Source organism: Lissotriton helveticus, chromosome 12, assembly GCF_964261635.1.
Source record: "Lissotriton helveticus chromosome 12, aLisHel1.1, whole genome shotgun sequence".
Classification (NCBI taxonomy): Eukaryota; Metazoa; Chordata; class Amphibia; order Caudata; family Salamandridae; genus Lissotriton; species Lissotriton helveticus.
This window is the reverse complement of record NC_136073.1, coordinates 801,512,447-801,537,151: the sequence shown is the minus strand read 5'-3', so window position 1 is coordinate 801,537,151 and position 24,705 is coordinate 801,512,447. Positions and strand designations below refer to the sequence as shown.

Below are 24,705 nucleotides of genomic sequence, written 5' to 3'. Positions count from 1 at the left end.
CAGGCAGGGGCAAAAAATATACGCAAGAAGAAGACCAGGGCAGGGGGTCACTCCATTTCACACCTAGCAGCAACTCATTGGAATGAACTACCACTAGAACTTCGGCTTACCAACTACCTGGCATTCAGGAAAAAATTAATAACACATCTGTTTCCTAAGCTCTGATTATTAACCTAGAGACCCCCCCTCGCAGTACCCCACCCTAACTTAGGATGTGCTCTCTTTAGTGCTGTGATATCCATACGGATGAATGTTGCGCTGTATAAATAAATAAATGTTTTTTAAATGTGTCACTAGTTGATATTCTTTGGGTCCCTTAGATTGAGTTGCTCAAAGACAAACTTTGAAAAAAATGCATGACAATTTATGGTGGCAGTGGAAAAAAGCAAACACTAGGAGATGATGGACGGAGCACTGAAACTTTTCAAACACTCACCCCCAGTCACAGAGTCACAGATCTGGGTTGAGTCCATCATCATTCTTTAGCTCACTACGCCACCCCAGTTCAGACCCAGCTATATGCAAATCAGTCTTGACCCTGTGCTTCATGAGAACAGTCCAGCCTGTACTGCCAAGCCAGGTATTCCTTGGACCGGGAACAAGAATCCTGGGACCGGTTTCGGGGTAACACCCCTCATCAGCCAGGCTAGCTTGAATCCAGGGGCAAAATGAGCAAGGGACCCACATTTGGGCATACCCTGCAAACTTAGGGCGAACAAAGCAAACACAAGGAGATTATGGACAGAGTGCTGAAACTTTTCAGACATTCACCCCCAGTCGCAGACCTGGGTTAAATCCATCATCCTTCTTTAGTTCACTTCCCACCCCAGTTCAGACCCAGCTATATGCAAATCAGTCTTGCCCCTCTGCCTCTTGGGTAAAGTCCAGCCTGAACTGGCAAGCCAGGTCTTCCCTCGATTGGAAACAAGTATCCTGGGACCGGTTTTGGGGTAATACCCCTCATCAGCCAGGCTAGCTTAAATCCAGTGGCAAAGTGAGCAAGGGACCCACGTTTGGGCATACCCTGCCAATTTAGGGCGAACAAAGCAAACACAGTGGAAAAATGTCACAATAGGCTTAGGTGCGGTACAGCAGTGGTTGTTCATTCTTAGAGATATTCCTTAGCCAGAATCTGCAAGTTTGAGGCAAAAACGTAACTTGATGAAATGAACAGAATTATATATTATTATGATCCTTGTAGCATTGTATACATTCCTGTTTGCATCTATAAATGTTAGTTCATTCATATTTTGTGTATGTCAGTGGAACTAGTATTTATGTGGTTTGTGTGAGAGCTGTGTAGATGAGCCTGAACTGAATGAATGAAAGAGGGGTGACAGAAGAAGGAAAGAAGTGTATGTATTATAACATATTAGTGTATGGTTTTATTAGTGGTCATAATATATGTATATACGCTGCTGATAACCAACTTGAATAAATAGTAAAATAATCCGAAAAAGGTATGTGGCAGGCTATTGTTTAATTATGAAGCTTGATCCACTTTGAGATTTGTTCTCTTTTTATAGCAAGATATTTCCACTTTACGCAATCAGAGGCAGGTTTTTCCTTTTTGGGTTTATTTAGATAACTTTCCAAAGCTACCATATATATTTAATTATAATTAACATTAATATAATCTAAAATAAAGATAATTCTTTTTCAAATAAAATTAGCATAATTAACATAATAAAAAATATGCTCCTGTGCAGCTGCTTCCATTTTGCCTGGTGTAGGTTCCTAACAGTGTGGAAATAGCACATTGGAGGTGAATCCACTAGACGTCCCATACAAAATGGGCAGCATATACGCACATCATTTGCAATTTGTTTTCATTTTTCGGTGAAAATGTAACACATTTCAGACACAGATTTTGACAACACAAGTCATAGGTCAGTGCCACAAAAAAGACAAATTGAAGATGAACTTATAGTTGTAGCATTTTCAGCTTTGTAATTCATAACAAGCATCTAATATTAATAACATATAAACGTTATATGTGAACCTTAAAGCTATGAGACTCGCCCATAAATGTTTAAATATATTTTCCATTAATTCATTCTAAGATTCAATGATTAGTGGTGTCAAAGTTTTTCAGTGTCTGAAACTGTCTTCTACACTGTCAGACAGCACATGCAGTCATTAGGTTTCTCCATGCTGGACATATTTAAAACAAATTCATACACTAATCTATTGCAAGGAGGCACAGTATCTATTGCACCCATATTAATTGTATTTGTCATAAACTGACCTCATATTTTGTAGCTAATTATTCTTAAGATTTAATTACAGCCACCTTTTCTTCCTGTAGTGGGCTAATTCCTATTCAAGACCTTGTCTAGTGGGTATACATACATTATTTCAGACACCACATCATTCCACATATAATTAAAAGCATCAGAGCATCTCATCACTGTAAATACAGGATTTAAAAAAGGCCATAATACATTTTCCACAACTTTAAATATAATTAATCATTATGCCTTATGAACAAAGATGTTAAATTTCCAAGCATTCATAAAGGAAAGTTTCAATTCCATTAAGGACACAGAGGCGAGGATTATACTCTACTTTCTTTATTTCCATGATCCAGCCCTTCAAAGTATATAGACAAACTCCCTTTCCCATAACATCCAGGGAAAGGGAAACAGAAAACTTCAGCCAATAAACAGTATCTCCTGTCCTCATAATAGGAAACTCCCCCTGCAAAGTCCTCTTTATTTTATGTGACAGAAGAAAATTTCAACTGATCGCTTATTCTCCTTTAGTGGACTCTGAACCTCGAATACGAGAAAAACCTATTGAAACCAGGACTCAGAGTAAAACACTTGTGGCAATATAGCATTCATATGAACTTTCAGGCATTGGTAGAATTCAATACATACAACCACTGACATCTTATTGTATTCCAAAATAGTTTATACTTAGCCTTATGATGAGGGTAGCTAGTAATGCTTGCTTATACAGTGATGCAATATCCAAAGAAAAGGGTGGGCAGGATCCCCAGAAACAGTGTGAGGGAATAATCCTTGCCTTCGTGTCCTAAATAGAATTGAAACTTTCCTTTACGAATGCTTGGAAAATTGTCATTCTATGTCAGGACCGGAGGAGAGGATTATGTTCGTTCTAAGCTTGTCCACTACTAAGGACGCCATATCAAGAACAGGTTTAAAGTCGAACTTCTTAAACATGGAAATCAGATGACCAATCAGCAGTGTTAAGGATATTCTCCAATCTGGCATCCAAGGTAAATGCCTTTGAAGCAATGGCTCCTCTCACCGAGTGAGCACCAACATTCGACACATCAATGCTGCTTCCTGCATAACCTAAGAACCTACCTGGCATGTGTGGGAGAGGACTCAGCTTTTAAAGGTTTCTTAAGGGATAGCAACAATTGTCTCTCACCAGGAGGATGAAACTCCTTCGTCATGTGCTCATATGCTTTAGAAATCCACAGTACACACAATTTGGCCAACTGATCAAAAGCTGAATAAGAAATAGTTCCAGAATTGGACTTTGTTCTGCGTGAGAAATTGAAAGTAACCCCATCCATGGAATAAATTCTGCCGGTGATGTCCAGAGCTCGTACGTCTGAGACCTTTCGACAAGATATCAAGCACAGCAGCATCGCCAGTTTCCCAGAAAGTTCCTTGCGAGATAGAAACTCACAATAGAAACTCATTCATTGCCAGGATTTGAAGAGATTAAGGACCTGATTCACGTCCAACAAAGTAAAATACCTAGCTTATGGAGGCAGAGACAAGCAGGCATCCCTCATCAGCTTGCAAATCGATAGATGTTCACCGACCTGATAATGCTGAATCGGGGGTGTACAGCCAAAATGGCTGACCTGAATGTATTCACTGCCCTATAGGCCAAGCCCTGGGACACCAGAGAGTCCAAAAAATTAATTAGACAACATCGGCCCCCAAGAGATCACAACCGGTCTGTACACACCAACGGACCCATCTTGTCCATGCTGACCTATAACGCTAGGTACCATCTGCCCATGCAGCGGCAAGAAGCTTTTCAGCATCCTCCAAAAGTCCTGTGACTCTCCATCGTTCCCTGTAATCTGCCATGCGATAAGAGGTAGAGGGCCTTGGAGAAGGAGCGGACAAGGATTCCCCAAGGAATCCCTGAGGAGATTGGGATTGTGGGTTAAAAGTGTTGGAGAATCTCAAGAAAGTTCCAGAAGAACTGGAAACCACACTTGCGACCTCCAAAAAGGTGTTATGCAAACCACTCTTGCTTGTTGCGTTCGCACTTAGGTGAACAGGTGCATTATCATAGCGAAAGGGGGAAGGCGTAGTCCTGATTTCCTGACCAGTCCGGAAGGAAGGCATCTGTTGCCAGTGCCAAGGATTCTGGCTTCCAACTGATGTATTGATTCACCTTGTGATCTAGGCAGGACGCATAGAGGTCCACCATGAAAGGGCCCCAACAAGAGTTGATAAGACTGAATATCTCTGGATCCAACTGCCAGACTATTGTCCCGAGCAGCGCTGCACTACCTAGTTGGCCACTCCCAGGAGGCACTCCCCTGTGACTGATATGTTGCTTGACAGGCAAACCATCCAAAACTCCTTGACCAAATCCACCAGGATTTTGGATAACGGACATCTGAGGTGATTTACGTATCGGACTGGCTAGAGGTTGTGTATTTTTAGGACACAACAGTTCACTCTTTCCTTCATCCAACACTAGACAGCAAAGGAACCTACCATTAGTTCCAGGCAGTTGATATGTAGTTGTTGCTCTTCTGTGGACCATTTTCCACCGTTGAAGGAGGCTCCACATTGCGCTTCCCAACTGGAATTGCTAGCATTGGATTCTATTACGAGATATGGATCAGACAAGAAAATGGCTCTGCCATTTCACACGTCCTTGTGCGCAAGCCACCAACACATTTCGTCCTGAAACTCCTCTGTCAGTGGGACCTGTTCACCATATTGAAGCCCCCTGCGGAAGTAGACTGTTCAGAGCCTCGGAAGTGCCCTGTACTGCAACCAGCCCAAAAAGATTGCCCGTATGGAGAACAATAAAAGACTTAAAATTCAGGGTATCTGGCGTAACAAGGTTGTTGGTTTGGCCAAGGTGTGTGGCAGTTCTCTTAAAATCTTCACCATCTTCCGGGATTGAAGGCTGAGGGTTTTCTCGGTGGAACTGATCACAAACCCCAGAGAGGTAGTCTGTCTGGACGGGATGAAAAGGTACTTATTTATGTTTATGACTAAACCCACGCTTAGCAGCAAATGGATTGTCATCTGCAACTGCTTGGACCGTCTGCCCTGACACTGACTGAGTAGAAGGAGATAGTCTAAATAAACAATCAGACAGAAGCCTAGGGCGCGAAGAAATTCCATTGCCTGTTTGAGCACCTTGGTGAAACACCAAGGGGCGGAAGAAAGCCCAAAAGGAATGGTTCTGAATTCATAAACCTGGTCTCCCAAAGGTACTGCAGGAATCTGTGATGAGGTGGAAAAATGGGGATTGTGAGGTACGTGTCTTTGAGATCGAGATGCACCATCTAGTCCTGTAGCTTCAGCAGATCCTGCAACAGATAGATACCTTCTATCTTGGAATAGTGGTAAATCGCCTACCCATTGAACTTGTGGAGATTGATCACAGGTCGTTGACCTCCATCCTGTTTTTCCACAAGGAAAATATTGCTGAGGAAACCATTGGGTGTAGGGTGGACTGGGCAATTGAATGTATGTGCAACAAGTCCGACACCTTGTGATCTATCATGAGGCACTGGTCCTCATAAAAGATTAACGCACGAGGCTTGAACTCATGCACTGGGGAACCGTAGAACTCTATGTGGAACCCCTGTACCGTTTGAAAAACCCATGCATCTGAGGTTAGCTTTTCCCAGTTGTGACGGAAACATGCCAGTCGACCCTCCAGTCAATCAATCAATCAATACTTTATTTCGCATTTAGAAACAAATGCATAAAAAGTTCAGATAAAAATATACAAACATATCAATAAATTATCATAAAAAGCTGATATCTTAAAGTTTAACCTAAAAACCCTTAAAACAGCGTATACATCTCTACACTAATTAATCTGAATCTTAAAACATTTAGATTTCTTCGGGCTGTGCATATTATGCAGTTTTTTTTAGTTCTAGTTGGGAAGAAACAAACTCTCACCTGTTTGGGTTCTGTAGAACTGGCCCGTGTTGGCTCCTTGTGCACTACAAACTCAGTGCGCTCTCTAGGAGAGGAAGAACTCTCCCACTCGTTCCTGCCAATTGTTCTTGCAGTAGCCTTGACCTCGGGGAGGGCCTTGCGTGTAGAAACAGCCGGTCGAACGCCCACTTCCTCGACCAGCCCCGGCAAAACGTTTTGGGTAAAAACACTTTTTGATGGAGGCCTGAGTCTTATCGAGGGACGTAAAGGTTGAGGTGAATTTCCCCAATTCTTTTATAAATGGTTCACCAAAGAGGAGCCCTCTAGGCAATAGGCCCTGTTCAGAGGAAGCCAGGTCCCACAATTTGGAGTCCACGTTAATCAGGAGGGACCTTCTTCGCTCATAAGATAACGTCAAATTCACATTCCTAAGAAATACTACAGCAAGTTGTGCCCATCTGGAGAGGGCCTCAGGCAGTACCGGTTTACCAGTTGCCTTTGCCTCCTTCGTGAAGTCCAAAATCTTAGACAATGGCCCAATGACATCTAAAAGTTTGCCCTGGCATTACCTCCAGGGTCTATCATGGTCCTTTTTGGGACCGTGAATGTATTTCGCCAAAAAAGTGGCCATCCGGCTGACTGCATCAGGGGTTATAGCCACTTTCCCTGCCAATGAAGGCCTTACAGAGGTGGTATATCACGTACTTAGCTATCTTCGCAGACGTGGACCATTCTGCCGACCTAGGATTAATAACATCATCCGGGTCCAACATGTCAGACTGACTCTCAGAGTTATCTTGGGGAGGTATAGGGTCGGTGGCTGGGGAAAGGTGCCACAGTCTGGATGGACCAGCCTCATCACTAGAGTCCGCTTGAGAGTCTTCATCTCCTCCATCAGTAAATGCGGTGTCAAAAGGTTAGTCAGGCATGTGCTCCAATAGCGCCCCTGGGTTGCCTTTAAGACCGGTAGTTCTGGTAAGAAACAGCCTCTTAAAAGCACTCAAAAGCATTCATATCCACTCCTGCGTCCGCTTTGCATTTGGTTGGATGATTGTCCGCCTAATAATGCGAGTTGAGGGGGAACCTCCATACTAGATGGCATTGGGCCTGAGAAGGAGTAAGCAATCCTAATGAGGTGCTTTTCTAAAGGAACAATCACTGATGCCACTGCCTGGTGGATTGATGCATCCACTGCACCACAAAATTCATCATCCAATAGGAGTACCGTTAGGGACTCCTCTTCCATATATTCTATCTCCATTGTAAGGGCAGGGTCTCTGCACCCAGTTTATGAGCACCTCAAAGGGGCTGTAGATGTGGGACAGGGCGGTACTAGTGTTCTGGGCACGCTAAAGCATGTAATTGGGGTTTCCCCTCTAGCAAAACACCCTGTATTGTTAGGTATGGGTTTAAATTGATATGCGCCTGGGGCGAGCCCCTAGCGGCAGCCAATAGCGCTGTGCACGTAGCAGGGAATGAGGAGAAAGGGAAATGTGTTAATACAGACCCATCAGTACTACGGGCTGTAGAGAGCCACCCGGCCTCTATACAACACTGTATCCACTACATACACGCACGCCTTCACCCTCGGGACGGGCACGCCCCGAGGTATTTAATAAAAGTGCGGAAGACCGCTCGGGGTCTTTCCGGCGTACCCTCCAGCTAGTGTGTGTGCGTCCTTTTACTGTTGCACATAGCCACGCGTGAGGCCCTGACCTCGCGCACTACACTGGCGACGAGGCCGGTTCCGCCCCCGCGCGTGCCTGGCCACCTGTTGGAGCTGCTCGCTCCTTGCCTGCTGGCTGCTGCCGGCCGCAACTGCCTAGTGTCATCTCTGGCCGCGGAGCTCGTCCGCCGGCCTGCTGCCCTCGCTCGAAGCCGGCTCCCGCCCACGCGCCTCCAAGGACGGAGCGTGTTCAGCTGGCGGGAGCTGCCTGGTGAGTGCCTCACTCCCCGCGGCCTTGCCCGGCCCCCCCGCGCTGCGTGCGCTGCTGTCTGGGGGCTCGCCCCGCTCTGCGCGCAGCGCGAGCGCGCTTCTTGAGGCGTGCTGCCCCGGCGGGGAGGGGCGAAGTGGGGAGACGCTGCACGTCAGCCCCGAGGCCCGACCACGCGGTGCCTCCAACACCTGCTCTGCCCTCCGCCCTCACACGCTGCAGTCTGCTCTACGGGGACAGCTTGCTCTGGGACTATAATAAAGCATTGGCAAACCCAACTGCTAACTTGCCTGGGGGAGCAGTTCGGGGAGGTTCCCCGCAGCCACGGTCCACGTCTTTTGTGCCAGAGGACGTCAGGGGTGTCCACCCGCCTACACGGTGTGCAAGTCGCCCACGCAGGCGCCAGCCCTGCCCCACACCGAGCAACGCAGCCCGCGCAAGAGGGGTGATCCTGGGAAAAGGCTATCAGCATGACCGACACCGCCACGGGAGGCGCGACCGCAGCGCCTGCCACGAATGCCGCGGTGCCAGGGCCCGCAGGGCCGCCTCAACGTCGCGACGCGGACACACATGTGGTCAGGCCTGCCCACACTGGCGTGGCCCCCATCCCACCGTTCAGCGAGACTGCAGACCCTGCAACGGCGGCGCCACGATGGAAAGCGTGGCTGGGACGTCTAAACCTATACTTTAGAGGTACCCGTGAGATAGATGACACCGTGAAGAGATCACTCTTGATCCTCTATGGAGGCCCGGAAATATACGACCTCTTCGAGTCTCTCCCGAACACTGGAGAGGATGACGACTACGACGCGGCGGTGGCCGCGCTGAATACCCACTTTGACCCCCAAGTGAACACCGACTATGAGAAGTTCAAATTTAAGCGGGTGTGGCAGACCGAGACCGAATCTGTGGACATGTACTATGCGAGGCTGCGCCGGCTGGCCAGCAGCTGCCCATTTTTTGACCCGCGTGAGGAAATCAGAGATCAAATCATTGTAGGATGCAAATCGAAACTACTCCGAAAGCTCATCCTCAGGCAACCGGGAATCACATTGGACGCCATTCTTATCCTCGCTCGCTCACACGAACTGTCGGACTCCAGAGCAGACGAAATGGAGCTGGCGCTCCGGTCCCCCATAGCTCCGCAGGCCGTGCCCAAGATGGCGCCCATCAAGGAGGAAACCGTCGACGCGATACAAAGAAGACCAACGGGCGGTAGAGCACGACAATGGCAACCCCGGGACGCTCAATGTGCATACTGCGGTGGGGACCATGCAGCGACCGCCGTGTGCAACGCGAAAGGAAAGACCTGCTCGAAGTGTGGCAGGCTCAATCATTTTGCCGCTGTGTGCCAAGGAGGAAGGTACAGGCCCAATGCACAGAGATCGCGAGGCGGATATGGGTCTCGGTCGACGACCTCCAGGGTGAGACAAATATCACTAGAGCAAGAACACCCACCTCCAGACACGCATGCCCAGGACCGGAGGCCGTATTATGAAGACGAGGAGGACGATGAGGTGTATGTAATATCCTACGTCAGCCGGATTGCCACCCGGAAGAGGCCACCACCCATGTGCACGATATCCGTGGAAGGCTCTGAAATCAGAGCACTTATTGACACAGGAGCCTCCGTGAACGTCATGGACTCTGACCAGTATGACCAAATGTCGCCTAAACCCACACTTACCCCGTCGAACGCCCGGATATACACCTATGGGGGCACAGAACCCCTGCCGCTACGCGGTGTCATTAGCACCACCATCAGCAATGGAGAGTACACGACAGAGGCCCGGTTCCACATAACCGAAGGAAAGAAAGGAACATTACTCAGCTGCAACACAGCGGAAGATCTGGGATTGGTTTTCTTCGCCAATCAAGTCCACCAATCACACGCCGACAACATGCTAGAAGAATTCCCTGCGCTTTTCAGTGGCCTTGGAAAGCTCAAAGGCAAGAAAGTCAAACTGCACATAGACACCTCCATCCGTCCTGTCGCCCTGCGACACAGAAGAGTGCCATTTAACCTCCGTCCTCAGGTCGAAGAAGAGCTAAAGAAGCTCGAAGACCTTGACGTCATCGAGAAGGTGTCGGGACCGACTCCATGGGTGTCCCCACTGGTGGTAGCCCCCAAACCCAAACAGCCTGGCGCCATCAGGCTGTGCGTCGACATGAGACTGCCAAACACTGCCGTGAAAAGGGAGCGCCACATCACGCCCACCATGGATGACATCGTCGCCGACCTCAACGGGGCGAAGTGGTTCTCTAAACTTGACCTCAATGCGGGTTACCACCAGTTGGAACTTGAACAAAGCAGCCGGTATATCACGACTTTCTCCACCCATGTCGGACTCCGGCGGTACAAGAGGTTAAGCTTCGGAGTGTCATCAGCGGCCGAGGTGTTTCAGAACGCGATTAAGGAAGTTCTGTCTGGGCTGAGTGGGGTCATCAACTTGAGCGATGACATTCTCATCTACTCGAACACGCTGGAGGAACACCACGCACATCTTAGGGCCACCCTACAAAGACTACAGGAGCACGGACTAACCCTCCACAGAGCGAAGTGCTCCTTCTACCAGGAAGCAGTAGACTTCTTTGGCTACAGATTCACGCGCGAAGGACTCCGGGTCGACCCGAAAAAGGCGGAAGCCATCCAGAATGCCAGCACGCCCAGGAACTCTACCGAAGTGAGAAGCTTCCTCGGGATGGCCACGTACTGTGGCCGATTCATACCCAACCTGGCTGACCTGGCCGAGCCCCTTCGCACACTCACAAGACAGGATCAGGAATGGGAATGGACATGCGCGGCGAACCAGGCCTTCCAGGAAATCAAGGCGAGCCTTCTGGACAAGGCCACGATGGCTTACTTCCAACCGCGCAGGAAAACCGAATTGGTCGTGGACGCCAGCCCGGTAGGTCTCGGCGCAGTCTTACTGCAGGAATATGGCCAGAATGAGTGGAAGCCCGTGGCGTATGCGAGCAAGGCCCTCACAGACACCGAAACGCGGTATGCTCAAATCGAGCGGGAGGCGCTAGCCATCAAGTGGGCCTGCCACCATTTTCACTTATATCTCTGCGGCCAACTCTTCACCATCGTAACCGACCACAAGCCACTCCTACCACTGTTCACCGGATCCTCCAGACTTGCCCCCCCCGCGAATTGAACGATGGGCAGTCCAGCTACAAGGCTACAATTTCACCCTGGTCTTCCGGCCGGGCGCCCACAATCCAGCAGACTATCTGTCCAGACACCCGGATGTGACCAGAAAAGCAACCCCGCTGGCGGATGGGCAAGTAGTGGAAGAGTTCGTCCACATGGTGTCCATGGCCGCTTGCCCAGAGACCCTCACCCTGCCGGAGCTGGGAGAAGCCACCGCTGAAGATGAGACTCTGACCCGAGTCAAGAAAGCCTTGGAGAACGGGAGCTGGACTCGGTTTCTGGATGGATCACAAGGACTTCGACCAGAAGTAAGCCATGCCCGACAACAGCTATGGCAGATCCGCCATGAGTTGAGCGTCGGAGATGAGGGCATTATACTACGAGGACATCTCATTGTGGTACCTGCGAGCCTCCAACAACAAATACTCACGATAGCCCACGCGGGCCACCAAGGAACAGCCAAAACGAAGGCCCGCTTACGCAACAAGGTATGGTTTCCAGCCATGGATCGCATGGTGGACGATATGGTGCGCTCCTGTCACGCCTGCACCATCACGGGGTCAGATCCAGCTCCGGCCCCAGTCATCACCGAAGAAGCGGCGACAGCACCCTGGACTCAGCTGAGCATTGACTTCGGGAGCTTCCCGGATGGTCGACACACGCTGGTGGTTGTGGACTCCTTTTCGAAATTCCCCGTCGTGGAATTGCTGTCTTCAACAGCATTCGGACAAGTCCAGAAAGCGCTGGACCATATCTTTGCCACAATGGGACTCCCAGAAGAAGTGAAATCGGACAATGGGCCCCCTTTTCAAGGGCGAGAGTTCCAAGCATACCTGGAAGGACTAAGGATAAAGCACCGAAGAATCACACCGTTGTGGCCGCAAGCGAATGGCGAAGTGGAGAGGCTCATGCGGACTCTCAACAGGGCACTCCGCATCGCCGTCAACGATGGCAAAGACCCAGAAGCCGCGCTGGACCAATTCTTGAGTGCCTACCGACAGACTCTACATAGCACCACACAATGTGCACCCGCACATGTCCTGTTCAAAAGGGCACCAAGGGTTAACATCCCCACGTCTTCTACGTGGACCCCGGAAGAGAGAGACAGTGCCGCCATCCAGTCAAGGAGAACTGTCACAAACCAGAAAGCAAGCGAGGGGAGACATGCAAAACATCCTGGGTTGGGGGCGTGGCCAAGATGGCGTCGGAGTAGGACGCTTTCTCTGTGCCTCTCCGGCGCCGATCCTTCTTAGCGGCTTATAGCTGGTGTCATCAGCCCGGTTCGGCCACCGGACGGTCGGTCGAGATCAGCGGAGTGGTGCGGCGTTCTCCGGTACCACCAGCGGAGCGCTGCGTCGCTCGCGGAGGCGAGGAGGGCAGAGAGAGTGTGTGGCCTTACAATCCCCGGCCTCGAGTATACAGGTGGCCGACCGGATGTTCGGGACTGTCACGCCGGTGGAGGAGGCCGCGGCCGCCGCTCGAGCTCCCCGCAGGCGCCGGCTGCTGGGCGCGAGCCACGCGAGTGGCGGAAGGTGAGCTCCCTACCGGAGGCCGCTGGAGGCTTCCCGGTCTTACGGGCGGAGGGGCCGGCCCTGAAAGCAACGTGGGACCCGGAGGCGCCGCTTTGGAGGTGTAGTGGAGGCTCCGGGCGCTTCCCGCCGGCAGCGCCCTTCTAGGACACGCAGCGGGGGACAGCATCAACTTGTGGAGCTGTGCGCCGGCCGGGTGAGGAGTGCTTTTGGCCGGCGATCCAGGCGGGACGACACAGGGGGGCAGCTCAGCCTCCTGTGGTGCAGAGGGGTCCTGGGGATTGCGCCCGACGCCGGTCTGCATAGCACATGGGCCTCCGGATTTGCCGCCACCTTGCTGTGCCCGGTCATCGAGTGGGGCAAGGGACTCTACCTGTGCTGGCCCCCCTCATGAGCTGTGGGATTGGGAGTACGGTTCGGATTGACGCCTGATGTCATGGAAGAGGTCGGATTTGCAGACGTGCTGCCGCCATTTTGCCTGCCACATCCGGCCTTCTAGGTGCATTACCCCCACGCTTGACTTCCTGGTGTCTGGGTTACCCGCCGCGCCCTTCCTCGGGGGCTTTCATAGCGGTCTGGGTGCTTGTGCATAGCTGTCCCCTGGGGTTGCGGCGCACGGGGGCTCTCGGGGTGCCACCGGCTGGGAGCAGAGTGGTGGGCACCGAGTCGTGTTGCCCGGCTGGACCTTGGAGGTGACTGGCGCCTCGTCCACCCTGGTGTGGGGTGCCTAGCGGTATGGCTAACCAGGCCCGCAAGGGGCGCGTGGTGAAAGACGGAGCATCTAAATCTTCGCAACAGCCGGCTTCCCCGGGGGCGAGTGGGTCACCAAGGATGTCCGATGACGAGGCCCCGGCCACCAAGGCGTTCATGACCGAACTTTTTGCTTCTATTAAGGAGGACATCTCCGAGCTGCGGGCACAGCTGGCCTCTGATCTCCGAGAAGTGCGGAGAGATGTTGATGGGATTGGGGAAAGAGTGGCGACCTTGGAAGACCATGATTTGAACACGGCCAATGATGTCCACTCACTGCAACAGGATATCCTTCGTCTTACAGAACAGAACTTGGATCTACAGGCACACACGGAGGACCTTGAGAACCGTTCCCGTCGGAATAACATTCGCATTAAAGCGGTGCCTTGGGACGGCGAGGCGGGGGACCTACGTGGCTATGTGACGGGCCTGTTTCTACAGATCTTGGCCGAAGACGATGTGAAGGAAATCCAGATGGATAGGGTTCATCGCGTTGGCTTGCCCAGGCGAGGGGGGGGGCCGCCCCCCGACATCCTGGTCTGTGTTCATGACTTTCAAGTAAAAGAGCGCATCCTCCGTAAAGCCAGGGCCATCGCTTCGCTGCAGTTTCGGGATCATCGCCCTCAACTCTTTCAAGACTTGGCGGCCTCTACACTCCAAAAACTGAGGGATTTCAGACCGGTGACCGCTCTTCTGCGGGAGCGCAACATCGCGTATTCTTGGGGACATCCGTTCAGGATCATCTTCAGATGGCAGAACAGATTAGTACAGACACGCTCCCTCCAGGAAGCAAAGGACATCTTGGGCTTGGAGGATGCTACACCGTCCCAGAGATCGAATGAGTCCCCATCCCGGCGGCGTCGACGATCCTCCTCATGGCACAGAGTGGGGGTTTCTCCGGTTCGGGGGCGCCCGGACCGCAGTTCCAGCCAGCAGGAGAGGGGGAGCGCGGTGGCTTCTGTAGCCTCCGCAACGATGCCGGCGTCTCAGGCCAGCTCTGGAGCAGCGTGAGATGACTTGCTTCGCGTGGGTCGGCGCTGGAGGGGGCACGGACCCCCCCGGTCTGGGTGAATGGATGTACTTTTGGAGAAGACTCCCCAGACCGTGAACTTGGGAGGAACCGGGAAGGTCTCCCTGTCCTGTCTCAGGAGTGGCCGGAGCCCCGCGCACTATGGACCACTGGGACTGATGAGTATTGTTTTCAGTTTGTTAATGTTTTGGGTGGTTGGGGATTTGAGGGTTGGGAGAGGGGTGGGGGTTGGGGGGGGGGGTGCTGGGAAGGTGGTGGCGACCGGGTGCTGTGTGTGCGGGATATGGTCTGCGTTTAGTGTGTCCTCCTCTAAGGCTCATTGCGCAGGGCTGCTTTCTGGAGCATTCTTTGCCTCCTATGGGCCTTTTGGCCCCCTAATTGATTTTGGATACGTGCGGGTGGGAGTACAGCGCCTATTGGACGGGTGGGTCCTTATGCCTCTGGGCTGGACACTAGACTGGCTATTGGTGGCGGGATGCCTCGCTGTTCGGTGCCTGGATTGTTTGTTTGGAGGGCCGCCTGGTATGCTTCGTTGTGGGGGAACTGAATGTGCTGCCCTGATGGGGTGGGGGGGACGTGGGGGTGACTGGAGGGGGATGCTTGGAGTTTGGCCTGGATCGGCTGAGTGTGGAATGGCGATGACCCTGGTAGGGGCGGGGGCGGGGTCCTTGCTGCCACGCTTCCAGAGCGCTGAATCCCGACATTGTCATGCCTATTGGTGTAGGGACCTGGAATGTTAAAGGTCTCAACTCCCCGCAAAAGCGTCAAAAGCTCTGGAAGTACCTGTTTGATCATCATCTGGATGTAGTGGCCCTCCAGGAAACCCACCTTGCTAGGAGGGACGAACTTAGGCTTCGTCACAGGCAGTTTCCCCTCATTTACAGGGCATCTGCGTCCACTAAGCATAGAGGTGTGGCCCTAATGTTCAAGGCGTCCCTCCATTTTCAGCCTCTGGAGGTGAGTGGTGATAAGGAGGGCCGTTGGCTCATGGTGAAGGGGTCCCTGTATGGTCGGCAATGTACCTTTGTAGTTGTGTATGTCCCTAATGCTGGCCAAAACGGGTTCTTGCAGGAGCTGTTGGAGAGGGTGGGGAATTTTGTGGAAGGGCACCTATTCCTCCTAGGGGATTTTAATATGGTTTGGGACAAGAGCATGGACAGTTCAGGTGCGCGGCGGGCGGATTCAGGGGTTTTTTCAGTAGAGTCGCAGCGACAAATAGGGGCTTTGGGTCTCGTGGACAGCTGGCGCTTCCTACATCCACAGACTAAGGACTATACGTTCTTTTCCTCAGTGCATCAGTCTTACTCACGTATTGATCACATTTTTATTAGCCAGGCGCTTAGGGGAGATGCCAAATTCTCTGATACCTTTTCGATCTCCCTCTCCGATCATGGCTTGGTGATTCTTGGCTTGCAATGGCGTATGGGTGGGGACGGTTGGCGGAAATGGTACTTTCCGGCGGCACTCACTCGAGATGAGGAGTCTTGTAAAGCACTTCGGAAGGCAGTCGGAGATTACATGGCGCTTAACCCACCCTCGGATACCTCAGTTTATATGACCTGGGACGCGTGCAAGGCCTCCTTGCGGGGCACCTGCCTCGCTCTCACCGCGCACCTCAACAAACTTAGGAGGACGGAGAGAGAGGCCCTGGAAGCGGAGCTTGCCCTCTTGGAGCAGGCGCACAAGTCCAATCCCTCCAGAGTGACTCTCCGGCCATTGACGGCGGTGAGGGGGAAGTTGAAGGCTCACTATAATAATAGGACTGAATTCACTCTCCTCCGCCTCCGCCGCGTCTCCTACTCCCAGGGGAATAAGGTTGGGCGGCACTTGGCGCGGCAGCTCCGCGACAAACGCGAAAAGGACTACATTGGGGGAATCCGCGACCAGGCAGGCTCTGTACACCATGGTGATGCGGACAAAGCTGGCGTCTTTGGCCGTTTTTACGCCGCTCTTTATGCAGGTGACGCCCTCGACTCGGAGGCTCAATCTGCATTCCTGAGGGATCTCCCATTGCCACAGGTCTCCGCGGAGTGGAACGACATGTTGAGTTCCCCGATTACCAGAGAGGAGGTTCTGGCCTCCATTAAGGCGTTGAAGCTCCACAAGGCCCCGGGCCCGGATGGCTACACCGCTCTGTTTTATAAGACGTTTGCGTCTGAGCTCTGCGACTTCCTGGTCTCCCTCTTTAACTCCATGGCATCGGAGGGCAGGACTTCTGCCACGATGGCCGAAGCGTTGATCACGGTTCTCCCCAAACCCGGGAAGGACCGTGCTGAGTGCGCCTCCTACCGACCGATAGCGCTCCTCAACCTGGACGCTAAACTGTACTCTTCTATTCTTGCGGGGAGGTTGCGGGACTTGATGCCGGCTTTGGTGCAGCCGGACCAGTCCGGCTTCATCAAGGGGCGACAGACCCATGACAACTTGCGGCGCGTAGTCCACCTGATCGAAAAGGCTACTAGATTCCGTATTCCAGCGGTCTTAATAGGTCTTGACGCGGAGAAAGCCTTTGACCGCGTCGACTGGGGCTTCCTGCGTCATACTCTCACGGCTTTTGGGTTTGCCCCTCGCTTCCTCTGGATGCTTGAGGCCAATTTTAGCAACCCTATGTCGAGGGTGTTGGTGAATGGCCACAGGTCTGGCAGTTTCCGTCACTCACGGGGTACGCGTCAGGGATGTCCTCTCTCACCACTCCTCTTCGCTTTCAGTATTGAGCCCTTGGCGCTTGCGATCCGGGAACACGAAGGCATCTTGGGCATCCCCTTCGCCGGGGAACAGCATAAGATCTCGCTGTTTGCTGACGACGTGCTGCTCTCCCTTAAAGACCCGGAACTGTCATTGCCCCATGTTCATACGGTACTCTCTGACTTTGAGAAGGTTGCAGGCTTTAAAGTCAATCTTGCCAAATCATATATATTGAACTTGACTCTTCCGCCCGCAGGGGTGCTACGTTTGCGGGCACTTACCCCCTTGTCCTGGTCGACCTCTTCGCTGCTGTATCTAGGAGTACATCTGACGCCTACTATAGGCGCCTTATTTTCGGCCAATTTTACGCCCATGTTGAGTGTGCTTCGCACTGAACTCGAGAGGTGGAAGCCCAAGTTCATTTCATGGCTGGGTAGGATTCATGCCCTCAAGATGGTCCTCCTTCCTAAGCTTCTTTACCTCTTCCAGGCATTACCTATTCCGGTGGAGTTAGACTATTTTCGTCGACTGAAATCTATGATGCTGAAATATGTGTGGCAGGGTGGCAGGGCGCGACTCTCCTATGCTGTGCTCCGCCGTCCGCGTTCGGAAGGGGGGGTGGGGTTCCCGGATATGGTCCTGTATTATAAGGCAGCGCAGTTGAGGGTCCTTGTTGAATGGTCACAGCGGCTCTCGGAAAAACATTGGCTCCATATGGACCGATGTGTGGCCGGCAGATCCATCTGGGACCTGGCATGGAAACCCAAGGCTGACCGCCCCAGGAATGCGTACATTAGCACCCCTACCAGCACGGTGTTGAAGGTCTGGGATACACTTAGTGGAGACGACCGGTGGACCACCTTCCCCTCTCCCTTTACTCCTATTCATTTTAATCCGGCCTTCCCCCCGGCATTGTCGGGCGGCCCGTTTGAGGTTTGGAGGGAGGGCGGCTGCCGAGCTCTTACTCACCTGTTTCACGGGACGGCGCCACTTACTTTTCATAACTGTATGCGAGATTACGGGGTGCCATCCACGGAACGCTTTCGTCATCTTCAACTCTTGCACTGGGCGACTTCGACTACAGTTGGGGACGCCGCTATTAGACCACTGACGAAATTTGAGGCTTTCATCCTCCGCACATCTGAGATGAAGGGGACGATCTCCTTCTTATATAGGATGCTACTTGATACTGCAGATTCCCCCCGTCCTCGCTACATGGACCACTGGGAGGCTACCCTGGGTAGGGATATCTCTGACACCGAGTGGAGGAACCTCTGGCGGGATGTGACGACGCATAACCACTCCACGCACCTCCGCGAGGCTCATTTTAGACTAATGTTTGACTGGTATCTATACCCATCTAAGCTGCATCGGATATTTCCGACTACTTCAGATCGCTGCTGGCGGGGCTGTGGTGGCTTAGGGGACTTTCGCCACATTTGGTGGGACTGTCCCAGCATTCGTCCCTTCTGGTCCGAGATCCTGTCCCATATTAAAGACATATTGGGCTATCCAATTCCGAATTCCATGGACTATGTCCTGCTGGGGCTAAGAGATCCCTTACTGGAACATCAAACGAGGGCTGATAACCGCATGGTGTGGCTGTGTTTGGGGGCGGCCAAATTGACGCTAGCAACTGCCTGGAAGAGCCCGTCTGCTCCGGCCATTTCATTGTGGCATGCATGGCTGTGGAGCCTTTTGAGTATGGAGAGATTGTCTGATATATTTATGGGAAACTTCAAGAACTTCATATTTACCTGGGGTCCCTTGGTGAGGTTCCTCTCTCGGGGTCTCCCCTCTGCAGTCTGCCCCCCGGCACTTCGTGCACTACACCTATTTCAAGTTTAACCATTCCGTGTGGGTGGTCGTGATGTATGGATGTTGGTCGCCACCTCCAGGGGAAGGGTGTGGGTGGGGGGGGGATGTTGGGGGGTTGTGGTTACTCTTGTTGCGACGTGCCTCCATGTGGGAGTGTCCAGTGGCACTCCTATCTGACATCAGCTTGCCTTGGGGACGCCTCTTCGAGCCCGATGGACAATCGTTATGGACTTGCCGCACTCATTGCTTTGGTGACCACGAACATTGACATGTGAGGCAACATATCTTATTGTATGAGGGCGCTATGGCGGGGTTCTTGGCATCCCCTGTGTGGGTATTGTGGCGTTATGTCGCCTGTTCATCTCCTTCTTCTTCCTTTACTTTTCTATCTTCTCTTTCACTCTTGAGCAAATACCAAAAATAAAACTTTTACAAAAAAACATCCTGGGTTACAGGAAGGAGACACCGTGGTGGTGCAAGATCGACACCCCGGATGGAAATTTGAACCAGAAAGATGGATCGTGGAGAAGATTCGGGGAACAATGGTGACTGCCCGTCTCGGCCAACAGACCGTCACCCGCAACGTATCCTGCTTCAAAAGAGTAGGGAGGCAGGAGGTTGCTCCCAAAGACGCTGAGGAATCAACCAATGATGACTCTGGCTGGCAGGAGGATGCCAGACCGGGGAACCAAAGCTCAGTGCCCCTCCCGAACCAGGACAGGCCGAGTGAGGATGGACGTCAACTCATCAGACCCCGAAGTGAGACATCTGAGCATCCACCGTCCGTCCAGAGTGACGAAACAACCCCGGCCGGGGCTGTTAGATCTCCTGTACGGCACACCCACAGATATCACCTGCGGCCCAACCCTGGGCCCAGCCAAAGACTCCGGGACTTTGTGTGGACTTCCCCTTAGCCATATGTAAGAGCAGTCTGGAAGGTGAACTAAATTGAAGGAGGGATGTAGAGAGCCACCCGGCCTCTATACAACACTGTATCCACTACATACACGCACGCCTTCACCCTCGGGACGGGCACGCCCCGAGGTATTTAATAAAAGTGCGGAAGACTGCTCGGGGTCTTTCCGGCGTACCCTCCAGCTAGTGTGTGTGCGTCCTTTTACTGTTGCACATAGCCACGCGTGAGGCCCTGACCTCGCGCACTACACGGGCGTATTGCCGCTTATTAGAAAGAAACTACAGACGCCGCAGAGTGTCTTGGCTTCCAGGCATCTGGAAAAAACTGTCCAGGCATAGGTTTCGCGTGGCAGGCTTCTCGTCCGCGGTCACTGACCGCGCCGGCCGCAGAGCAGCGTGACATGCATAGTGCACACTACTTGTAAGACGTGCCCTCTATGTCACTCTAAGGCCCACTCCACTCATGCGGTTCCTGGGTCAGATGATTAGCCGCAAATGGAGCACTGAATCGTATTCCTGAGGCGGGGTGCTGTGGGAGAAAGGGCAATATTACACCAAATTATGAAGCATCAGAGAAGAAGCACTCCTCTTTTCGCCGGAGTAGAAAAGAAATAGGAAGTTGCAGGGGGACTTTGCCATTATGAGGACAAGATAGACTGTTCATTGGCTGAAGTTTTCTGGTTCCCTTTCCATGGGTGGTATGGGAAAGGTAGTTTTTTATATACTTGAAGTGCTGGAGCACGGAAATAAAGAAAGCAGAGAGTAATCCTTGCCTCCGGTCCTGACCTAGAATGACATATATAACATATCAGGAGGCAATTCTTTTTTCTTCAAATATGTGCTCCAATCTCTTCAAACACCTTTAGGCCATCAGTACTCTTAGTGCAAGATGTACGTACCTTTAGAATAAAGATTTCCAATCTGAATCGCTATTTGGTAATCGGTATTCGGTAGTCTAAATGTATGAAATGTTTATTTCTTAATTTGCAATTCCTAGTGGGTCGCAAATCGACCTACCTCATGAATATAAATGAGGAAGGTCACAATTTGCGACACATTAGGAATCGCAGCGATGGTGGCCTACTGAGGTCAGCAGACCACCATAGCTCTGGTTGCTTTTTTAAAAACATGCAGACCGTTTTCCTTACAGGAAAACGGGATGGGTTTGTTAAGGAGGAAATTAAACTGTTATTTTTAATTTTTTAAGAGTAGGCATTCGTCCATGGGACCACTGCACGCTCTTAAATTATATTTTATCCCATTCTCAAAGGGGAAGGTGTACCAAGGGGAACTCTTCCCATTTGTAAATAGGTTACCACCACTTTTGAAATGGTGGGAAAGCATTTCTGTTTTGCAACCGTAATTTGGCGCCAAAACAGTGACACATACCGTACCGATTCCGAGATGAAACATGAAACAAGCCTTCTTGTCTCTAGTTCCAACACTGTGGAACTCCACTCCTGATCACATTAGTCTGAATTCTACCTTCCTGCTGACCGAAAGGATCTGACAACACGTCCCCGATTATGTCTTCTTTTCTCACTCTTCTCTAATATGTACTTTCATTCTATGTTGATACGGACTTGATTTATCTGTAAAACGCTTTGTTGTCCTTGGGCTCTAAGTAGCGCTATAGAAATATTGCAACTAATGCATAATCAATCATTCTTTCCTCTAACTCCAACAGTAACAAGATTTATTGATTGTAAAAAAGCATGCAGTAAGCATCAAAACCTTTCATTGCTCAGTATTTCAAGAGAAAAATTGTCTTTCAGCTACGTTAATGGATTTATAGAAAAGCACGATAATAAAACATTAAAGTCAGTGCATTCTAGTCAATTATATATTTTTGGTCCTCAAAAAAAAATAACAAATAACGCATGATTTAAAAACAGCACTAGTATCATATGGCTCTGATATTGTGTAAAATATATATTCAGAGTTGAAATAAAAGGAGATTTGTGAACACCACAGAACTCTACGCATACAGGCCAGAAGTTTTACAACCAACAATAATATTTACTCAGAGATAGTGATTTTCTATCAAATGAAGGGAACAAAAAAGTATGGATGTAGGTTCAAATGTTACTTGTGTTAAAATCATGTTTTGTACATGTATCTGTACCCTAGGTGTCTACAATGATCCCTCGTGTAGCCAAGAAGTAAATCATGCTGTCCTTGCGGTCGGTTATGGCACCCTAAATGGGCAGGACTACTGGCTATTAAAGAACAGGTGAGACAACAAGGTCTGGTGAATCTGCACAATCAATGTTATCTTGAAGAGAGAATTCATTTTTTGCAATGCAGTAACCACTTAAATATTAACCCTTTTTGTTGAAGGTAGGTACATGTTTTTATCTGTTTTACTGGGCCAAATCTTAGCTGGCTCTTCAACTTCTTTGCAAGGCATCATTGAGGACTGTCCTTTGTGTGGAGGTAAAAACTCTTGGAAAGATGAACGAAACCACCGTGTCCTTGATAGAATTGAAAATTCTTGGTGCAAATGCTAGCAAATTATTTATTCTACTGCAGGACCGGAGGCTTCAGATTATTGCTCGTTTAACGCTTATCAAATAACACAGTAGTTATATCACTACCGGTTTATAATACAATTGCATAAGCGCTGACTCTGATGACCAATCAGCAGATTTCATAATGCCTTGAATAGTTGAATCCAACATAAAAGTTTTGAATGCCATGGCACCCCGTACAGAATGTGCCCCAAATATCTGGGTATCATTACCAGCTTCTTTCATGACTGACTTTAACCATCTGGCTATCGCAGCCGCAGATACTGGCTTAAACGGTTTTTGCTAAGCAATCAATAGTTGTGTTGAACCCTCTGGTTGCAAGAACCGTGTGCATTCTTCATAGGCTTTAAGGCATTGCACTACACACAACTTAGCATTACTGGGGAAAGCATTATATTCAATACTACGTGACAATGTTTTCGTCTTGCCAGTAATGTTAAAGGAAACCCCTTCCGGAGTGAATACCCTACCTGTAATGTCCAGAGCTCTCACATCTGCAGAACGTCTGCAGGCAGATAAGCACAAACGCATAGCTAGTTTAGCTGATAACTGTTTCCTGGATAACAAAGCATTATTCGGCCATTTGACAAATAGGGATATGACCAGTGATACATCCCACAAACATGAATATTTAGGTTTTGAAGGATTATCCACGCTAATTCCTTCAGGTAACTTACACACCACTGGGTGCATGCCTACTAGTTTTCCGTCCACCTGTGTATGTCCTGCAGATATGGCTGATCTTAAATTGTCTACTGACCGATATGCCAAACCTTCTCAAGCTTTATCGGACAGGAAATTCACAATATGGGATAACTCTGCCCCCACGGGATCCAGGTGCCGTTCCAAGCACCAACGTTCCAAGCGCAACTCATACCCAATAGTATCGGGAACCAGGGTTGCGACTTCCACAGGGGGGTCACCGAAATCACTTCTGCTTGCTGTCGGGCTATCAGGGTCGTCACTCCGGGAATTAGAATGAAGGTAGGAAAAGCATAATTCAGGTTCATTGACCAATTCTGGGAGAAGGAGTCTGTCGCTCTCTCTAATGGGTCCGGCCTCCAGGTGAAGAACATCTGCAGTTGTTGGTTCACTCTGGATGCAAAAAGGTCTATCTTGCAAGGACCCCACACTGTCTGTAACCATTGGAACAGTAGAGGTTGGAGTTGCCAATCGCTGTAATCCTTTTGAAACCTGGAATTTCAATCCGCAACAGTGTTAGACTGTCCTGGAATGTATTCCGCTATCGCCGATATCTGATGACTCAGGCAAAAGTGCCAAAAATCCTTCGCTATCTCCACAAGCAGGGACGACCTCCTACCTCCCACCTTGTTGATATATCTCCCTGCCGAGATATTGTCCATCCTGAGAAGGATGCAACAAGAGACCTGTTTGGGGGAAAGCGTCTGTATCGCAAATGACCCTGCCAACAACTCCAGACAATTGATGTGGAGGGATAGTTCTCGAAGGGACCATCTTCCTCCTCTGGAGATATCTCTGCAGCATGCTCCCCAGCCTCAACGGCTGGCGTCTGATTCTATAATGACTTCTGGTTGAGAGCCGAAGATAGCTCTGCCGATCCACGCCTCTACGTGGCCCAACCACCATTTCATCTTCCTGTGTCAGAGGGACCAGATCCGTATAAGACAGACCCTTTCAAAGGTGTTAGATTTTTAGTCTCTGAAGGGCCCGGTAATGAAGAGGGCCCGGGAAGATAGCCTGCATTGAGGATGCCAGTAACCCCACTATCCTGGCAACTGTCCTGAAGGAGACCGTCTGTTTGCCTAACACTGATGTGATCTCTTTCTTGAGATCTCGTAATTTCGACCGGAGGATGCTCAGCCGAGCTGTCTGTGAGTCTATGACAAAACCTAGGAAGTCCATCGTCTGAGAGGGACATAGGGCCGACTTGAGTTTGTCTGTAGGGACACTGTCATCTGTAAATGAAGGTTGACTAGGGCTTGAGTCTGAGCCATGATAAGTATATTGTCTAGATACACTATCACGTGAATGCCCTGTTTTCGGAGGTGGGCTATCACCTGCTTCATCACTTTGGGGAAACACCATGGAGCCGAAGAAAGCCTGAAAGGAAGGGCCAAATATTCCAACCACCGGTTCATGCATTGAACCTGTAGGAAACGTCGATGGGGAGGAAAAATAGGAATCGTCAGGTACGCATCCTTTAGGTCCAGTCGGACCATCCAATCTCCCTTTTTTAGAAG

At 50.6% G+C, this 24,705-nt stretch overlaps 1 protein-coding gene across 1 annotated transcript in view; it reads left to right on the top strand.

The window, feature by feature from the left end:
- Positions 1 to 24,705, top strand: part of LOC144799582 (cathepsin S-like) — a 158,537-nt gene that overhangs the window by 119,237 nt on the left and 14,595 nt on the right. The window contains exon 7 of the mRNA XM_078670965.1: positions 22,083 to 22,185. Within this exon, the coding sequence (XP_078527091.1) occupies positions 22,083 to 22,185 (103 nt within the window). The remainder of the gene's footprint in view (positions 1 to 22,082; positions 22,186 to 24,705) is intronic.